The sequence below is a fragment of the Camelus dromedarius genome, chromosome 13, assembly GCF_036321535.1.
Source record: "Camelus dromedarius isolate mCamDro1 chromosome 13, mCamDro1.pat, whole genome shotgun sequence".
In the NCBI taxonomy this organism is placed as follows: domain Eukaryota; kingdom Metazoa; phylum Chordata; class Mammalia; order Artiodactyla; family Camelidae; genus Camelus; species Camelus dromedarius.
Window position 1 is genome coordinate 9,961,496 of NC_087448.1, and position 17,949 is coordinate 9,979,444.

A 17,949-nucleotide genomic window follows, 5' to 3' on the forward strand; every position below is an offset into this window, starting at 1 on the left:
GGGCCTGTCCCCCCCACATGTGACCAGCTGGAAGAGCTTAGTGGAGCTGAAGAGCAGTGAACAGCTGTAACCAGTGAATCATCAGTTTAAAGAAGAGGAGAAAATAGGAGATTATGGTCTTAACCCGTAGTTTGGTAGATAGAGAGGTGTGGCTTCCCGCAGGCCCACCTCAAGTCTCCTAAGCCCCTCTCTTCTACCATTTCTTTTTCCTTTTTCTGTCTTCATCTTTTCCTTATGTTTCCTCCATCTCTGCATCTTCTGCCTCCCCAACCCCTAGGTATCTGTCACTTTTGTCCCCTCGCCATCTCCTTCTTGTCCCTCTTCCTTTCTTTCCTTCATCATTCTCAGCCTCTTCTCCTCTGATAGTTTCTTTCCTCCTCCTAAGAGCCACGAGTAGAAGCGAGGCGTTGTGCCAGCTGTTTGTATTTAAAGTGAGAGCTTTTTTGCCTTGTACTTAACTTACGTAGCCGTGAGTCCCTCTCCATTGGCCCCTTTTCCTTGGAGTCAGTGGTTCTCTCTGGGACAGTGTTCCCTGCAGCTGAGGAAGACCTCTGCCCATTCAGGTCTCCAGGAGTTGTTTCATTGAGCGACTTCAGGGTTTGTCTAAGTTTCGAATCTTCCGAGTCCTGGGGACCAAAGAAGACATGTTATTCTTCCATGAGATTTCCCTCATGCTGTTCTTCTGCAGGCCTTCCTGCTTAACATGCACCATCAGTCTTTAACAGAGATGTTGGCTTATAAACTCTCCATATATTTCCTGTGGTTGAGCATTGGTGTGCATAGACCCTTAACAAGGCAGCCTGGAGAAGAGAGAGTTCTGACTGACAGAAGACTGCATTCTAGTCCAGTCTGCTGGTTACTTGGTAGGACATTTCAAGAGATCAGCTCAACTTGTGATCCTCAGTTTCCAGCCTCAGTAAAATGGAGAGATGTTTCCATGCCTGCCTTAGAGTGGTGTTAAAAGATAAACTGAGGCATATTAAACATTTTAAGAGTTTATTTGAGCAAAAATCAATTCGAATTGGGCAACACCCAATTCCCAGTGGTTGGCAGCACGCTGGCAACAGGAGGTGGGGGGAGACTTATATGAAGAAAGTGCAGAAGCTAAGAAAGGAAGTTACTGATTGGCTCTAGTGCAAAGCCCAGTTGGCTGTTTGTGCTTGGCTGTCTTTAGTGTCTTGATTTTATAACCTTGAGGCATTTGCAGGCACATATTGGTTTGCTTATGTAGGCTGCCACCTACGGCATTAGAGCCCCCTCAGACTAATGGCCTCCATGTTAGATTGATTTAACAGTGGATTAAGTGTGATCATCTGTATAAAAACACCTTGGGAGTTAACAGTGGCACACAAAAGGAAGGTAATCCTAATATCCACCACATTACATTAAATACTACCAAAGTAGCTACAGGGAAAAAAAATAATTCATCTAGGTAACAAAAGCGTGATTTGGTGTGCTAAATTGCAAAACAATTATGAATACTTTTATAGTTTTCATTTATTAAACGTTTTAAACAATCTAAGTTCGGTCAAATGGTGAGAATTGTCATTAAATACATTTAAGAAGATGTAAACATACTGTCTGTATCAGTCCAGAAATAGCAAACTTCAGTTGATTAAACATGGAAAATTAATATGAAGAATTACAAATTGGTGAAAGGTGATCAACTGCTAGAGAGTAAATTTAACTCTACAGCAAGATCCACAAACTATGGCCCTTGGGCCCAATCTGGCTGTTGCACTCCTCTCCTGCCACAGTTTTATTGAGATGTCATTGATATATATCACTACATTGCCTCTTTTTCTAAGTAGAGTTTTACTGTCACACTGCCACGCCCATTTGTCGACTTAACTGTCTCTGACTGCTTTTGTTTACTGCTTATGACAGAAACCATAAGTCAGCTAACTTGTTTACTCTCCACCTCGTCACCAAAAATGTTTGCCAACCCCTCCTCGAAGAATAGAAGACTAGTCTATCTAGGGAGCAGAGACCCAGGGAAAGAACAAACTTGGAAGAGCTCCCCCACAGGCAGCCGAGGCTAGGATTCAGGCCTCGGTGAGGGGAGTATGCCTGGTCCACTGGACGGGGAGGTTTGCTGGGGAGCTGCGGGCTGGAGGGCTGGGAACCATCTGCTGGGGTGCCTGTGCAACTTCTGGGGGATGTGTTGGGCCTCTGGGCCTCTCACAGAAAGCCCCCACTGGCTACTGTGCTGTAGGTACAAAGCAAAACAAAAACAAAAATAAACCAACCCCAGAACACTGGAGCCTGAGAAAAGCCCCTCTCTCAGCAGTGTGCCTGCAGCACTCTTTGCTAATGAGGGCTGACATTGTGGCCCTGCTTTCTGATAAAGCAGTCTGACTTTCCCTTGTGGCCTGGAGGGAGTGGAGCCGATGCCCCCGTGCGAAGGGGTCGAAGGGACGCATCCAGCTGAGGATTCCCCCTGGCCAGCACATGCCCGTTGGAGCAGTCAGGCCTGGAAAACTAGGTTACCTGCTCTGGACTTCCCTGGTTGCGGTCATGTGCTGGACACTCTACAGAGCAGGGGAGAATGGTGTCTGTTCCATCCTGCAGCCTCTCCATCTGACTTCTTTGTAATGGAAGTTTAGCTGTCAGAATCCTGAGCTCTGCCATTGGAGAAAGCTGTGTGCATCTTTGGGTTTTATTAGGAATATAGTCATGGCTCCTAAGAAAAATGTTACAAATTGTGGCATTCATCCATTTTGCCAACAAGCACCTATGGACTTATAATTATATACAGCATGACAAACTAAAATGAAGGAGCAAATGATTTGTTTAAGTTGAATTAAAATATTTTAGAGAATACTTTTTGTTTTCTGTGGCAGTTCTTACTAAATTACTTTGTATAAATTTCTTCTTTTGGCCTTTTTTAAATACAAAAACAGTTTAACATTACAGATATTTTATACAAGAAATTACCTGCACTTTCACTATGATAATTTTAATTTTTTTGATTTTGCATATTTTTAATCTCCATCCATAAACATGTTTCACCCAATTATAATAATATAATAATGTTAACTTGTGTGGGCATTGCGTTTTTTCTCAGCATGTTTTAAGTTTTTTGTAGAGTCTACTTAAAAGTTATTGAAGTTAAATATGAACATTTTTATATGTGTCTTAGGCAGAGCAAGCTGACTGCTTCATTAAAAACTTGAGAACCTCATTGGCTTAACACAGTAGATGCTTTAGTTCTTGTTCACAGGCTATTTCAGTGCCAGTTTTAAGCAGGCAGCCTTCTGCAGGGTGATTCAGGATCCAAGCTCCTTTTATCTTGGGGCTCCACCCACTCCTCAGTGTCCTTGAGTCCCCTGCAGGATCCTGTGCGTGCTGCTGGCAGTGGGGAGTAGGGAGAGAGCAGGGAATAGTGGCTGTCTCAGTTAGCTTGGGCAGCTGGAATAGAATGGGGCTTAAACAACAGATATTTGTTTCTCACAATTCTGGAGGCTGGGAAGCCTAAGATCAAGGCACTGGCAGATGCAGTGTCTGGTGAGGGTCCACTTGCTGGTTTGTAGATGGCTGTCTTCTTGTTGTGTTCTCACCTGGTGGAAGAGATGAGAGAGCTCTTGGGGGGGGGGTATCTCTTGTAAGGGCACTAATCCCATTCAAGAGGGCGCCACCCTCATGACCTAATCACCTCCTAGAGGCCCCATCTCCTAACCTCAGTATATTTAGGGATTAGGTTTCAACATAAGAGTTTCAAGGATGCAGACATTCAGTCTGTAGCAGAGGCTTTTATGAGCTAGGCTTGGCAGTAGCCACATCCCTTCCACTCATGTGCTATTGGCCAGAAGACTGTCACATGACCACACCCATCCATGGGAAGGCTGGGAAATGTAGTCCAGCTGTATTGGGAAGGAAAGGAGGCAGACTTTGGGAACACATAGTCTCAGTTGCAGCTTCCAATTTAATTGCCACATACCAGATGTCTTTAATATATTTCCTATATATTGTCACTTTAACATGTACAGCATTTACTGAATTGTGTGTATGAGATGATTTTTTATTAATAGCTTCAAAAGACAAATCTTGCAGTTTATAACTGTTTTTTGTCTTTTAAGTACAGCTGATTTACAATTGTGTGTTTCTGGTGTACTTGTAGTAACTATTGATGTAATGAATTTAATAACAGTTTTTGTGTATATGTGCATGCACGTGCACACACACACATATTTTAGCACTTGGCATACTGTGCTATTGTTAGTTGAGTATGTATCTTTATCCTCCACCTGAATTAGTGCCTTGCATGTGGGAAGTGATCACTGAACACTGGCAGTAGCTAGAAATAGATGAGATTTTTACTGGGAAGACTAACTTTGGAAATAGCTAGAGAAGGCATAATCTCTCTTTGCTTTCCCCACTTGGTCATAGCCTCCTTCTCAGTGCATGCCAGGTATGGTCATCTTTTCCCATGGGGGGTCACCCACAAGCCCTGATTTTAGTGCATTTTACCCCTTGCTTGCCTTATTTTGATCCAGCTCACATTTTTCGGTGTTTAGGTATTGCTTATGTAGGTATATGGATGGTTCAGGATAGACAGAGATATTTTGAGACTTCAGAGATGAGCTCCACAGAGTGTTATATGAAATAGTGAGCTCTGTGGATGCTTTAAGCCCAGGGCCAAGAAAATGTAGTCATGGCTGGAGCCACTGGCCTTCACTGCCAGACCATGGCTAGCCCCCACCTCAAGCAGGGCAGCTCTGGCTTAGAAGGGTACTGACTAGCCAGAGGTGACCCAAGACATGACTGGAGGTTCCATTAGACTCCATAGCATCCTTTGTGCTTAAATAACCAAATGAGCATGAGTAACCATGAAGCGTCTTCTGTGCCTTTGAAAACAACTTGTATCTCTTGTGTCTGATTCTTCCTAATAACAAAACTGGCACACTCTCATTGTAGAAAAGTTGGAAAATACAAAAACATACTGAGTAGAATGTATAAAATTCTTTAGTCTTAATAAGTTGCATTTATCTGTAAGAGTGTTTTAATTGCTTATCTTTTAACCTTCTAGGCCAAGCCAAAGCTGATTGAGCCACTCGACTATGAAAATGTCATCGTCCAGAAGAAGACACAGATCCTGAATGATTGTTTAAGGGAGATGCTACTCTTCCCCTATGATGACTTTCAGGTAGATAACTTCTAAGTGCCTGTAAATGGAGCCGTGTGGTTGATCTTTACAAACAGTTCTTTACTATCTCTTGATTTATTTTTTGGTTAGTTAATTTAAGAAATTTAAAAGATGAAAAGAAGAGATGATATTTAAGAGAGAAAAGTTTTTATTGTTATATTCTTCCAAGCATTCTTTCATGAGTTGATTTTTTTATTGATGTTATTTTGTCCTATACATGTATATTCGTGTGTGTGCAGTTATGAATGTATGTTACGTGTGTATGTATATGTTCATATATGCAAATACATGCATATAGCACATACATATATAACATAAATATTTCTTCTAGGTGTGTGTCTTTTATCTTCAATAGACTCTGGGCTAATTCTGTGGATACAAGTGCCTCCTATGTCTTAGGAGCTTTGTAGAGTTTAGGGGTTTTGCCAAGTGCCTTAGAGTCTTAAGGAGGGCATGGACGGAGGAGGCCAAGATGGCGGAGTTGAAGGAGGGGATGGACTAGTGAAAGATTTTGTAATGCATCCTTTTAGGATGGCTCACTGGGAGACTGCCTTGAGAGAGGCCCTGAACTGTGTTTGGGCTCAAGAGAAGGGGTTGGGGTTCCTGACAGCCAGGAAAGTCCTGGCATTCCCTTCACTGATGCAGTGACAGGTGCTGTTTCCGGGAGCTCAGTAGCTGCCAGCAGGGGACTCAGCACAGGGGACTCAGCTATGAGCTGCTCTCTAGATTGTTGCTTGAAGCCTTTCAGACTGTGGCCTGGGGCTAAGTGCCCTACAGTCGCTTGAGGCCAGTGAGGCATGATAGAACCCTAATGGCATTAGATGCCTGGCAATCTGGAGTCATCTTGGTCTACTGGAGATTCTAGTTACTTCCCTTGCTCTCCTGGGACTTAATCTTGGCACTTCCTTCATCTCTTCCTCGATGCTTCTCTACCTGATGCTGTTTCCATCTAAGACTGGTCTTCTGTGAATTAAACTGCCTTATTTTTGTTTAAAGCTTCCTTGATTCTTTGTTGTTTAATTTAAAAAATTAGTACATACTTGTAAACAAACAAATAGGCACTATTAAAACACCTGACATTAAAAGCCTCCTTTACCACCTTCTTTCTAATCCCATTCCCCAGAACATAACCTGCTATACACAGCTCTTTATGTACCAAATTGTCTTTAGAAACTTCCATGTTAATAACAATTGTTAAATTATATTCCTTGAAATTTTTTTCCCACCAAATTTAAGAGCCTCCAGTTTACAGCAAAGGTAGAATTTTCACAAATGTTCACTTCTTCTAACTTGTTAGAGATACATGTGGAGAAAATGATTATACTCTAGTTCTTCCCTGAAAAATAAGGAATGCCATGGAAATGAAATTGACCATTAGTTCAGTGCTGCTGCCAAAGTATGTTCCACTGATAAATGGTTTCAGATGGTGCTCCAAAATATGATGCTTTGAAAACTTCATTACGTGAATAGATTACCCAACTAAGGGATGAATAAAATGGAAACCTCAGAATGATACTTTTTGCCTGTGATTTTGGCAAAAGATTTGTTAGCATGAGAAGTTAAATGAGATGATTATAAATTATATTCCATGTTGACATATTTTTCCTGTTGTGTGCTCTGAAGAAGCCAAAGGTTATCTCAAGTTGCTCTGAGCATGAAGTATGTATTCTTCTTGGTATCAGTTAGAGTAACTAAGTTGTTTCAAGTTTGCAGCCTAGAATGCAAAATTGTATCTGCAATTCTGAGATAAAATTGCCCAAAAAAAAGCAAAGCAAAGAAATAAGAAATAAGATATAGTTAATTTAGTTTCATCTTTTGTCTCAAGGCCAAGGAACCTGGATGTTTAAACTATTGTGGAAACAGATGATTGAAACTTTGAGAAAAACTCCATTGTCCCTTTTGCCCCTAACTTCTTCTCTGGGGATAGGAGACACAAATATTCTAGGAACGGCAAAGAAATCACTGACATTTTGCTGGCCAAGTTGGAATGAGCAAGTGTTAATTTCTGCTTGGGGGAAGTTTTTTCAAAGCTTGAGGAGCTTGAATGTCAGTGTCGATTGCCATCACAGTAGTTGTGATGGGCTCCGCTGGAGTTTGGATGGTGTTACTTGTTTCCTGGGAGACTTCTGTTTTCTAATCTGGTAAGGCTGTGTATCCTGTGCTTTCTTGCTAAATTGTCTTAATGATTTTACCACCTGCCTAGTTAGCTGTATGATCCAAATGTCTTAATGATACCACAGATTCCTTCTGTCTGTCCCTGGGTTTTTTGTTTGTTTGTTTTTGTTTTTTTTAGCAGGATAGGAGCAGAATTATTGTTGTATTATTAGAGGAAGAGGGAACAAATTAGGTCAGAGGAAAATATTTTACTTCATATGTAAAAAAGACAGGAAATGGGTCAGGTAGTGAGCAAAGTGCATGGTGAGGTTGATTTGCAATCCTATACTTACTAGTTAAACAATATTAATTACCTATTAAAATAATAGAAGTTGGTGTGAAGTCCTGTCAAATATATTCAAAGTGATAATTCACTGAAATGTAGGTGTGGATAGGGGTGATACACTTGTGCAGGTCATGAGTAGACCCGTGTTGGGGTTGTCAGCCCCTAAGGATGTCTGAGTTCTCTGAAAACAAATCTTACGGGTGTACTTGTCTGAGGTGGGAGAAGAGTGTTGAAAGCAAAACACCCTACGAGACATGAAGTCAATGTGGATTTTAAAAAGACAGAAGGACATTTCTCAGCCATTCGAACATTTATGAAGTGAAGTTTTCTCTGCCCTGACTAGCGCAGGGATGCCACGGCTAATACAACCCTCCCTTGCTGACTACCCTTGTTCTTCAGAATCGGACTCAGGGGCTTTGGGGTCTGTTCTGTTGTCTGTGCCTTGGCTTCATGGTTCTCCTTTCCAGCAGGATCATCTCTTCTCCATCGTTCTAGAACCGCCTCACCCTTTGAGATTACAGTCCTCCAAAGCTATTCAAGTCCACAGTCATCCCTCCAACCCCGTTCTCTAATTCCTCTAATGCTTACTGTCTACATCATGTGCATTAATGCCTAAGTGCATTGTCTTGAGTTTTTCACTGATGGCTCCTTATACTTCTTGTGTTCAAGTGTTCCCACCTGTGCTGTGGCCCTGAGGAAGGTGCCTCTCTAACCTCCCTCGCTGCCCACTCACCTCCACATCCACAGAATCTCTGCACGCTGGGTGCCAGGGGTGGGTGCTTCTGGCTTCATTTAAAAATCTATAAAGTTATCATGAACGTTAGGTAGTTTTCTTTGATTCACAAAGTGAATATAAGTACCATTGAGCACATGTGGAAGTGCCCATGACTAGATCTGTAAACTTCTTGCCAAGTCAGTGATTTGGTTTGGTGGAAATTAGATAATTTCTGAAATAAAATAAAATGGAAGTGAAACAGGGTCATGAAAGGAGTATAATTCCTGGTGGCTAATGGACCTTTCTTGTTCTTTAAGTTTTGTGGCCACATCAGATTTACGTGGTATGAGTCTGAGAACTTTTCCATGGGTAAATTATAGGTAAACTTTAACAGGCAATTAGACAGAGATGATAACCTTTATGATTAAAATGCTTTAGATCAAGAAAGGTAAGTGGACTCATTGCTTAAGAATTGACAAATCTCTGCATAAGTGTAAGTGGTGCCCAGGGTTCCTCCCTTTCCTATCAGAGACAGAGAATTCAGTGTGAGTCTGGCGGTAGATTTCCAATCAGGGTTCTCCTCCTTCAAGTGCAAGTCCTTTGCCAGGTGATACCATTGGTGTTGACATTCTTAATTGCTGTCATCCATCCACTGAATCTATAGCTGGCTTTCGAGCTCCTTGTATCCTGGCTTGTGGCACAACTCACCAATGTTTGTGCAGTTTCGTAAAGTGATAGAATATGGAAAGGGTAGTGAATAGTTTAAAAAAAAAGATGTTGGGAAGCAATCTATGGATACCATTTATATTTCACAGAAGTTAGACTTTGGTGTCTGATATAAACTAACAAGGCATAGAGTCTGTATGAAGGAAATAAGAAAAGTGTGTCATATTTGTTGGGGGACAAGGAGGGCTGGTGTCGTGGGCAGTTTACCAAAGACAAAGGATGAGAATAGGAAGGAGTTTATTAGGTCACGCTGCCAGAGACAACTAGCGGGCCACACAGACGAGAGGAGCCCGTGTGAGCCCCGAGGGCTGGTTGTTGGGGTCTTTTATAAGGTCAGGTCACAGGGTGCTTGGTTGGCTTGTGCACAAGTCTCTGATTGGTTGCAGGTGAGGTAAGAAGTTTAGGACCCATGAAGGGCGGTTGGGTTTGTGACTCTCTGGTAAGGTGGGCTGAGACAAGCCAGGATGAGCTATTGTGAGATTAGGCATTACCTAGGGCTATTAGTTTGTTAGGGGAAACACGCCCAGTAAAGAATGTACTTTATCTGTTGAGGGATCACAGGCAGACATCTGAGAGCCCAGAAATGGGGGTCGTTAGACTTTGAAGGACATCATTGGCCCCACAATATTCCACTTCTGTGGATATACCCAAAGAATTGAAGGTAGAGACTCAAAGAAAGACTTGTACACCCACATTCCTAACAACATTATTGATGATAGCCAAAAGGTATCATCCATTGATGGGCAAGTGGATAAACAAATTGCTTATATATGTACAATGAACTATTCTTCAGCTTAAAAAAGGAAGGAAATTCTGACACGTGCTACAATATGCATGAACCTTGAGGACATTATGCTAATAGAAACAAGAGTCAAAAAAGGGCAAATATTGTGTGGTTCCACTTATATGAGATACTTAGAATAGTCAAATTTATAGAGATAGAAAGTAGAATGCTGGTTCCCAGGAGATGGAGGAGGGGGAATGGGGAGTTAATTGTTGAATGGGTACAGATTTCCGTCTTGTAAGATGAAGAGTTCTGTGAATGGATGGCGGTGATGGCTGTACCACAATGAGAATGAATGTTCTTACTGCCACTAAATTGTACTCTTAAAAATGATTAAGGTGTTAAATTTTATGTTACGGATATTATACCATAATTAAAAAAAAAAAAAGAACAGGTTGTTCTCGGATTTCTATGCTGTATAGATGTGAAATTGCTGTCTTCTTGAAATTGGGGTGAGATGTCAGGGTAGGGAGGGGCTTCTCAGGTGCTCTTCCTGCCGATATTTCACGGTGTTTTATCATCGTCAGATCTCTCGGTAAGAGAATTTAAAAGAAAAGATGGGAAGATGATCAATAATTGGCAATTTTAGAAATTTCACTTTTGGAAATGTTTAAATACGGGAGAATCCTAAAGTGTTCTCAGCATTGTATAGAAAAATGTGGTTAATCCATTTCCCTTTAAGTAACATCCTGATTTTTATTTTTCCTCTGTTTCTTTTCCTCTTCTGCTTACATGAGGCTGATAAAGATCTTACAAACCACTGACTTGAAAAGGAAACCAGGCCCCGCTACTTACAAAGGGCCTGGAAGTCTCTCATCTCATTTCCCATCTGTCCTTTTGAAAAGAAAAAAATTTTTTTCACAGTGTTTTGTCTTTGCTTTTTATTATATGCTGCCAAAAAAATAATCTCAGTACTTTGTTCTGGGCTTTTTACTGAAAAGTGTTCTTGTGATAAAATTCCTCAAAATTTTTTTTGGTCAGCAGTCAGTGGTTCAGTTTCCGTGAACATTATGGTTTCTGGGATGTTAGTTCATGTCTAGAATTGAACCTACCTGAAAAACCTGGATAAATAATGTTTCTGAACTGACATTGGCCAGGCTTTCAGGAGATGAGGATTTTAACTCTAGCTCAGGTAATGCCTTTTACAGGAAACAGTGACAGATCATTCTTTTATCAAGTATGTCTTAAAAACAAAAGCTTATTTTTCAGATAACACTGATCAGCTGGGTTGAAGAGTGTATTTATTTAACATATAGTTTATAGTTACACTCTTTGTGTAAAGGGCTCAGCCTCGTGGGATGCTTAAGAGTATAAATGTAAGATATGGTTTCTGCTTTCAAATTGCTCGAAACTTGGAAAAGGCAGTACTGAATTAATATTAATAAGAAGAAGGAGAACGTGGCTAGTATCATGACAAAATTGAGCCCCATGGACATTTATTCTTGGAATATTAAGTTTGAGACAGTGGGACATCCAGGTGCTGAGTCCTTTAGTGGTTGGAAATACAGAAGTCCAGCCACTGGGAGAAGCCAGACTTATTGATCTGGGCTCACCCACTGAAAGGTGAGACAGCAGCCAAAGAGGCCAAAAGCATGAGAGGGTCCCCAAGGGACTGAATCTTGGGGAGCACCTTCAGTTAGGAGGAAGGGAAGTGGGAATCAGAGACAGAAAGTGGGAAAAGGATTGGGAAACTGCAGGGCTCTGGAAGGTGTTGAGAGGAGTTTGAAGAAGGCAGGCAGAAAGAGCAGATGGTCACATGCTCCTGCCCACGAGGTGGGAGAACGGTCCTCAGAGTTGGTAACATTATTTATTAACTGTGATGACAGTTTGTCGTCAAGGCTAATGAAGCAGGTCGGGGGTGGGGGTGCACAGAGGTTAGTGTTAAAGCGTAGCTGACAAGCAATCATTGTGACTCAGAGCAGTAACAAGGGTTTTTTTCAAGATTGGGAAAACGAGAATGAGCCAGGAAGGCATGTCTAGGAAAGAGGAAGAGATTGAAGAATGCAAGATACGGGGGTGCAATTTTTAAAGTAAGGCTCTTTAGGAAGGTCTAACAGGATGGAATTAAGGGTCTTTGAGGGAAGAGTTCAGAAAGAACGAGAGATGGTTGTGACTCTGAATGGGAAGGAAAGGATTGGGTATTTGAGAAACTTAGAGGTGGATTGGACTGAGGGAGCTGATGGCAGATTGGCCCACGGGAAGGGCAGCCTGGGAAAGACTGGGGAGAGTTTGGAAAGCCGGCTCTGGGGAATGGGACGGGGAGCGGTACCAGTAAGAGCCATCAGTCAGCATCCCCCCTGCTGTAACCATGGCCACAGCCCTCCTCCTTCCTTACCTTGGTTAATCCTAGCATGTCTTGCAGATCCTATCCTCACCCCTTCCTGTGTATCCCAAGAGAGTAGCCAGAGTGTTCTTTTTAAAAAGTAAGTTTAAAGGTAGGACAGATGACCTCATGCCTGTGTTCAGAGGCCCTCTGTGAAGTCTTACTGTGCAGTGGTCTTGTTACTGCCGCCTCCCTGATCGCCCGCCCGCGCTCCCTGCTGCAGCCACACTGGCCTCCATGGGGCTTCTGCATCACTCCTGCCCGAGGGAGTTCCCTCTGCCTGATGCGTTCTTCTCCCGCTCTCCCTCCCCTCCTGCAGGCCTCTCTCCAGTTCTTACTTCTCAGCCAGGCCCTTGTCCACCTCCGTGCCCTCCACCACCCCTGGTGTTCCCGTTACCTCTCTTTGTTTTGTTTTTCTCACCATATCTCTTACTTCTGACATACTCACGTTTGTTATTTATTCACGTGAACTCCAGGAGGGCAGGGATCTCAATCTTACTCACTGTTGTTTCCCCAGCACACAGCACATGTTGCGCATGGTGGGATTTCAAGAAATACTTGCTGAATGGAAGGGGTGAGTGAGTGAGAAAGAGAGTGAGAACTGGGAGCGGGCTCCTTCCATCTGAGATTTCGATGAAATCAATCTTCTTGGGAATCTCAATAGCTTGAGAGTGGAGGAGAGAAAACAAATGATGGGGGTTCGGGTGGCAAGCGGGTTCGGGTGGCTGCAGTGGCCGATTGCAAGGGACCTGGGCCTCTTAGACTTGCGGCTGCTGGGGGTTCTTCAGAGGTGGTTGTTGGGCGGAGAAGAGGAGACATGAGAGGACCCTGAAGGTGAATGAGCAGAAATGCTTGGTGTGGGGCAGCTGGAGGGGTAGGAGGTGGCACTAGGAGAAGGGGGCATTTTGTGTTTGAGATCCCGCAGGCAGCACAGAGCGTATAAGGTGCATCAACATATTTGACAGAAACTCAGAAAATTAATAGATATAAAAACGTTCAGCTCAACTACCAGGTCTACTGAATTTAAATGCTATATAAACTCAAACTGAAATAAGAAGTAAGTCATAGATATAGCTCGTCACATGACCATTTTGAACATTTAATCTAAGATGGAATGGAGCTTTAGGCCCTTGGAAGATGTATAGTGTAACCTTTCTTGGTAGAAGTGCAGTGGGAAAAGAAAGTGATTTAGGAAAATTGGCTATTATTCTTACCTTGACTGTTAACATTTGTTCCTTAATTTGTTTAAAACCTTTTTGCTCAACTCCAGCCTGGGAAGTCTGCCAAGTCAGTATTATGTCATGAGGGTGAAAATTACTTTTGAAAAACAGCTTCTAAATCAGATTCTCAGTCAGCAAACACAGAACTATGCTGAAGAACCATAATTAACATAGATGTGTGCCATCCTTTCTAAATGAAGGTGGCCGCCTTGCAGGACAGAAGGAGTGTCCGCTGTAACCAGCGAGCTTCAGCTGCTGTTGTCCGCACAGACCACGGGTGTCCCTCTGGCTCCCCACACCCTGGGAGAAGCAGAGGAGGCCCGCTCTTCAGTGGAGGGCGGCGGAGGCCGAGCTCCGTGGCCTGTGGCTCTAGGGACACGATGGATGTGTGGTCCGTGTTGTACTGGGGAGCTGCGCGTTCACACTGGATGCGGCGTATGGTGCCCCAGGAGCTGGGTAACTCGGGGAGCTGTGCTGCCTCCTGCAGAGACCATTCACTAGAACCTTGTCAGAGTGATTTCTGTGTTTACATAGCACTTTAGACATGTTCTTCATTTTTCCTCAAGAAGGTCCAGTGAGGGAAGTAGCTTAGCTTTGCTTTGCTTTGCTTTGCTTTGCTTTGCTTTGCTTTGCTTTTCTCGTTTCTTTTCTTTTCTTTTCTCGTTTCTTTTCTTTTCTTTTCTCGTTTCTTTTCTTTTCTTTTCTCGTTTCTTTTCTTTTCTTTTCTCGTTTCGTTTCGTTTCTTTTCTTTTCTTTTCCTTTTCTTTTCTTTTCTTTTCTTTTCTTTTCTTTTCTTTTCTTTTCTTTTTTCTTTTCCTTTCTTTTCTTTTCTTTCTCTCTTCTCTTCTCTTCTCTTCTCTTCTCTTCTCTTCTCTTCTCTTCTCTTCTCTTCTCTTCTCTTCTCTTCTCTTTTCCCACCATAGCAGACACTGTATGACATGATTTTTGTTAGAAATGCCACGCAGTGCTTAAGAAAACTTACAATTGAGTGGGGAGTAGAGATTACCTACATAAATAACTAGATGAAGTAAAACACACACACGTATAAAATATTATCTGCATAAGTGAATCTAAGATTCTCTTCTTAGGTAGAATAAGAGATACTGAATGAACCGAGTCATCTGTCACTGTGTGTGTGTATCTCCCGTATCAGGTCACATTTCTTTCCTCCCTTCCACCCTTCTTTCTCTCTCTCTCATTCTCTCTCTCTCTCTTTCTCAAATCTTCTTTGCTTTTTAAAAATAATATTTATCTCACATTTTAAATACATCAGAGAGAATGGTGAGGGTTCTTCAATTGGTAGAATTGGGAAAGTGCAGACCATATTTGTTACCAATGAGAGGTAGGACATTTTTATCAATGTGACTAATGTATATATGTATATATATATAATGTATGTATCTTAGATTATTAAATACGACTAACAGGCATGGATAGAGGAGGATTTGAACCAAGATATCTTAAGACAGTGTAAGCAGATGGAGATTTATGTTACTACATCTTTAGCTTTCATTAAATGTCATTCTTTATTATAATTTTTTATAACTCTAGGACTATTATTTTCTCCCCAGATAGAAAACAAAATTTCTTTGAGAGTGGCAAACCATAGTTGTTTGGTTCTTATTATAAACCGTAGTTTTTTTTTGAAAGTTCACCTTTGCCTTTGCCAAAGTTTCTAAATAGTGCTTTCTCCTTGGGAAGCACTTAATATGTCCTGAGTAAATGGATGGATTTGGGATCTCAGCACCAGCTGCCTTGAGGTTGTACAAACAGAGCTCAAGGTGGTAGGCCAGCAGAGTAGAAGAGAACAGGAGACGTGTTTGAGCACAAAGCAAAATCCAAAGTCCTCCAAGAAAAAGAAAACCTAGGTTTTGGCCTCAAAATTATCAGGAGCCATTTAACATGTTCCTCAGCACACCTCTATGGTTCCTACAGCCTGGAAGTTTCCTGCAGTGTCCATAGTTCCACCTCTTCCTACCAGGGTTGCCCAGCAGAGCCTGGGTACTGCCGAGTGTCCTGCGTGGATTTGGGCAACCTGGCTCAGGAGTGTGTGCACGAGATCCAGCAAGAACAAATTAAGGGAGTTCCGTGAAGTCCCTAGATGTCAGAAATCCTCGAGTCAGGACTGCTTCCTGTTTAGCATTTTATCTGCAAAGCATAACCTCTGCTCCACTATGTTTAAGATAAGGCCTAGCACAACATCCCAGGAGTTGCGATGTTGCTGTGACAAGCCCATCATGGCGGTGGTGCTGGTAACAGACAGAGGGATTTGAGTGAAATTCCCCCTGGTGCATGATTGAAACCTCACAAGTATTGAATGAGTGTGCCTTCCTAAGGGAAGGCCTGAAAGGAACATTCATCAGGCTATGGGAATATATACATAATGGACATGTTTTCACGTGAAGCATATTCAGTATTCACTATGCTAGGTGTTCACACAAAGGCTCACACTATGGTCCTTTTAGTAACTAAAGTTGCATTGTAAAGAAGATGTGGAGAACCATACACAGACAACTAGAAAACGAAAGAAGTCACACTTGCCTACCCCTTCCTCAAGGTTCTGTTATCGAATGGGATGGTAGGTGTTCTTGGCACTAGGGGTAGTGGCATGACCCAGGATGGAGACATCATCTAACTCTAGATTTTAGCTCCAGGTCTATCTGTTACTGTTTGGGTACTTTGTTAAGCGATAAACCTTCCTAAAGCTCACTTTTCTTAACCTGTAATTCAGAGATAATATTTGCCCTAAAATATGGGTTCTCATTAGATGTGTGAGAATCCAAAGAGGTACCACGATTCATGAAGCTCCTCATACACCCTGGCTGATGTTCCCACTCGGCTGGGAGGGAACTGAGTGACTAGGATGCTTATTGGAGCCTTCTTCCTCTCCTCTAGGTAATATGGTTTTATTTTTGAGGATGGTGGTTTTTAGTTGCAGGGTCGTATGATGTGGGGCAGGCTTACTAATGGGGAAGCTGGACCTGCTACTCATCCCCTTAAACGACTGCAAGGCCACTCCTGGTTTTCTGGATATACCTCTGTCCTCATGTTTGCAGTGATACTTAAGAAGTGATTAAAAACAAGTTTCTTTGTAATATCAAACCAAAACAAACATATTCCCCCACCCAAAAATATTTTTTTAAAAACTGAAGTTAATTGATGAGTCTGGTCATTAAGGGTTTGCAACATTTAACTTAATTAGTTATATTTTACTGCATTTGAACAAGCTATTATTAATTTTGGGGCATTGCAAAGGTAGCAGAATGAAATCTTTATGACTCTCAAAGGTCTACTGAAATTTATAAATGAACATATATGACATTTTAGGAAATAGGACATTATACAGTGACAGAGCTACTTGATGTCTCACCAGTTGCTAAGACATTGTCTCATTTGGAACCCCAAGTGATCTTGCAGTGAAATATAACAGTGTCCATTTAAAAATGCCCATCACCCATTCCCTCAAACGCTTATGTTGTGCCAGATGTTATGTAAGGGTGTTAGAGAACGGAAGGGGACCAGCACAGTCTGAGGTTCTTGAGTCCCGTAGGAGATACAGCAAGGTTTTTGAGTCATTTCAGCAGAACTGCACGCGTGCCGTGTGCTGCAGGAGGTCAGGATGAGCAGCTCCACCGCCAGGCAGAGGGCTGGTGCATTAGGGAGTCACAAGTACCCCGTGTTCTGGAGAAGGGCAGGAGAGCCAAGAAAAATCAATACCGTTGATCACCAAAGGTCTTAGGTTGTCCTGAGGCATTTGGACTTTCTTCTGGTGGCAGTGAGGGGTCATTGGAAGAATTTCAGCTGAGGCATAATGTGCGAAGTTTTAGAACTATGACCGGCAGCTGCGCAGAGAATGGGTAAGACGGATGTGGAGGGAAGGCAGGCACGCCCGTTAGGGAGGGGGCTACACTGAGGTTCACACAAGAGTGCCCTAAATCGGTGCATTGCTGTGGGGACGTACAGCAAGGAGAGTCATTGACGTCACAGGGTGACACTGTTGAGGGAGCAAGGAAAGCCTGGGGCCCTTGCAGGAGCCAGTGAAGAGGAGCTGTCAGAGGCAGAGAGGTGCCCGTTTCTCTGTCCATATCAAGGCTCCTTCCTTGTAATGTTTTAGTAAGTTTTTGGGAGTTGTTTTTTTTATTAAATCCCTCCAGAAACCTAAATGGAAATCTTTCTCCAGATCCTTGTTTTGTCCCATGCTTTGTTTGTTTTCTTGATTATTAATGAATCAAACATTGAGAATCCCCAGGAAGCTGCTTCCCTGAAAATGGAATTGTCTGATCTTCAGAGAACACTGTGGGGTCAGCTGCCAAGACATGATCTCTGCAGTGAAATGTGGGGAACGCCCTGTGTGGATTTCAGTTCCAGCCTGGCTTGGGACTGAGTCCTCTCAAAAGTGAGTCATCTGCTTTGAAACAAATGCATTTGCCAGATACTTGGAAAGGTCCCATTACTGTTATACTCAGTGAGTGGTAACAAAGTTCTCAGCATTGTCTAAGTGAGGTTTACTACTGCACTGGATACAAAACATTTAATGTACAGGCATGCATCCAAGGGCACATTTCCAGCAGATTCAAAGGAACCTAGAGACAAAA

The 17,949-nt window shown here is 42.4% G+C and overlaps 1 protein-coding gene across 22 annotated transcripts in view; it reads left to right on the forward strand.

The window, feature by feature from the left end:
- DOCK9 (dedicator of cytokinesis 9) overlaps positions 1-17,949 on the forward strand; it is a 256,366-nt gene that overhangs the window by 111,638 nt on the left and 126,779 nt on the right. For all 22 annotated transcript variants that reach the window (XR_010383575.1, XR_010383576.1, XR_010383577.1 and 19 more), the window contains exon 2: positions 5,030-5,146. Coding sequence is in view for 17 of the 22 variants with exons in the window: in XM_031466259.2 (XP_031322119.1) it covers positions 5,030-5,146 (117 nt within the window). In the remaining 5 variants the exon portion in view is untranslated. The remainder of the gene's footprint in view (positions 1-5,029; positions 5,147-17,949) is intronic.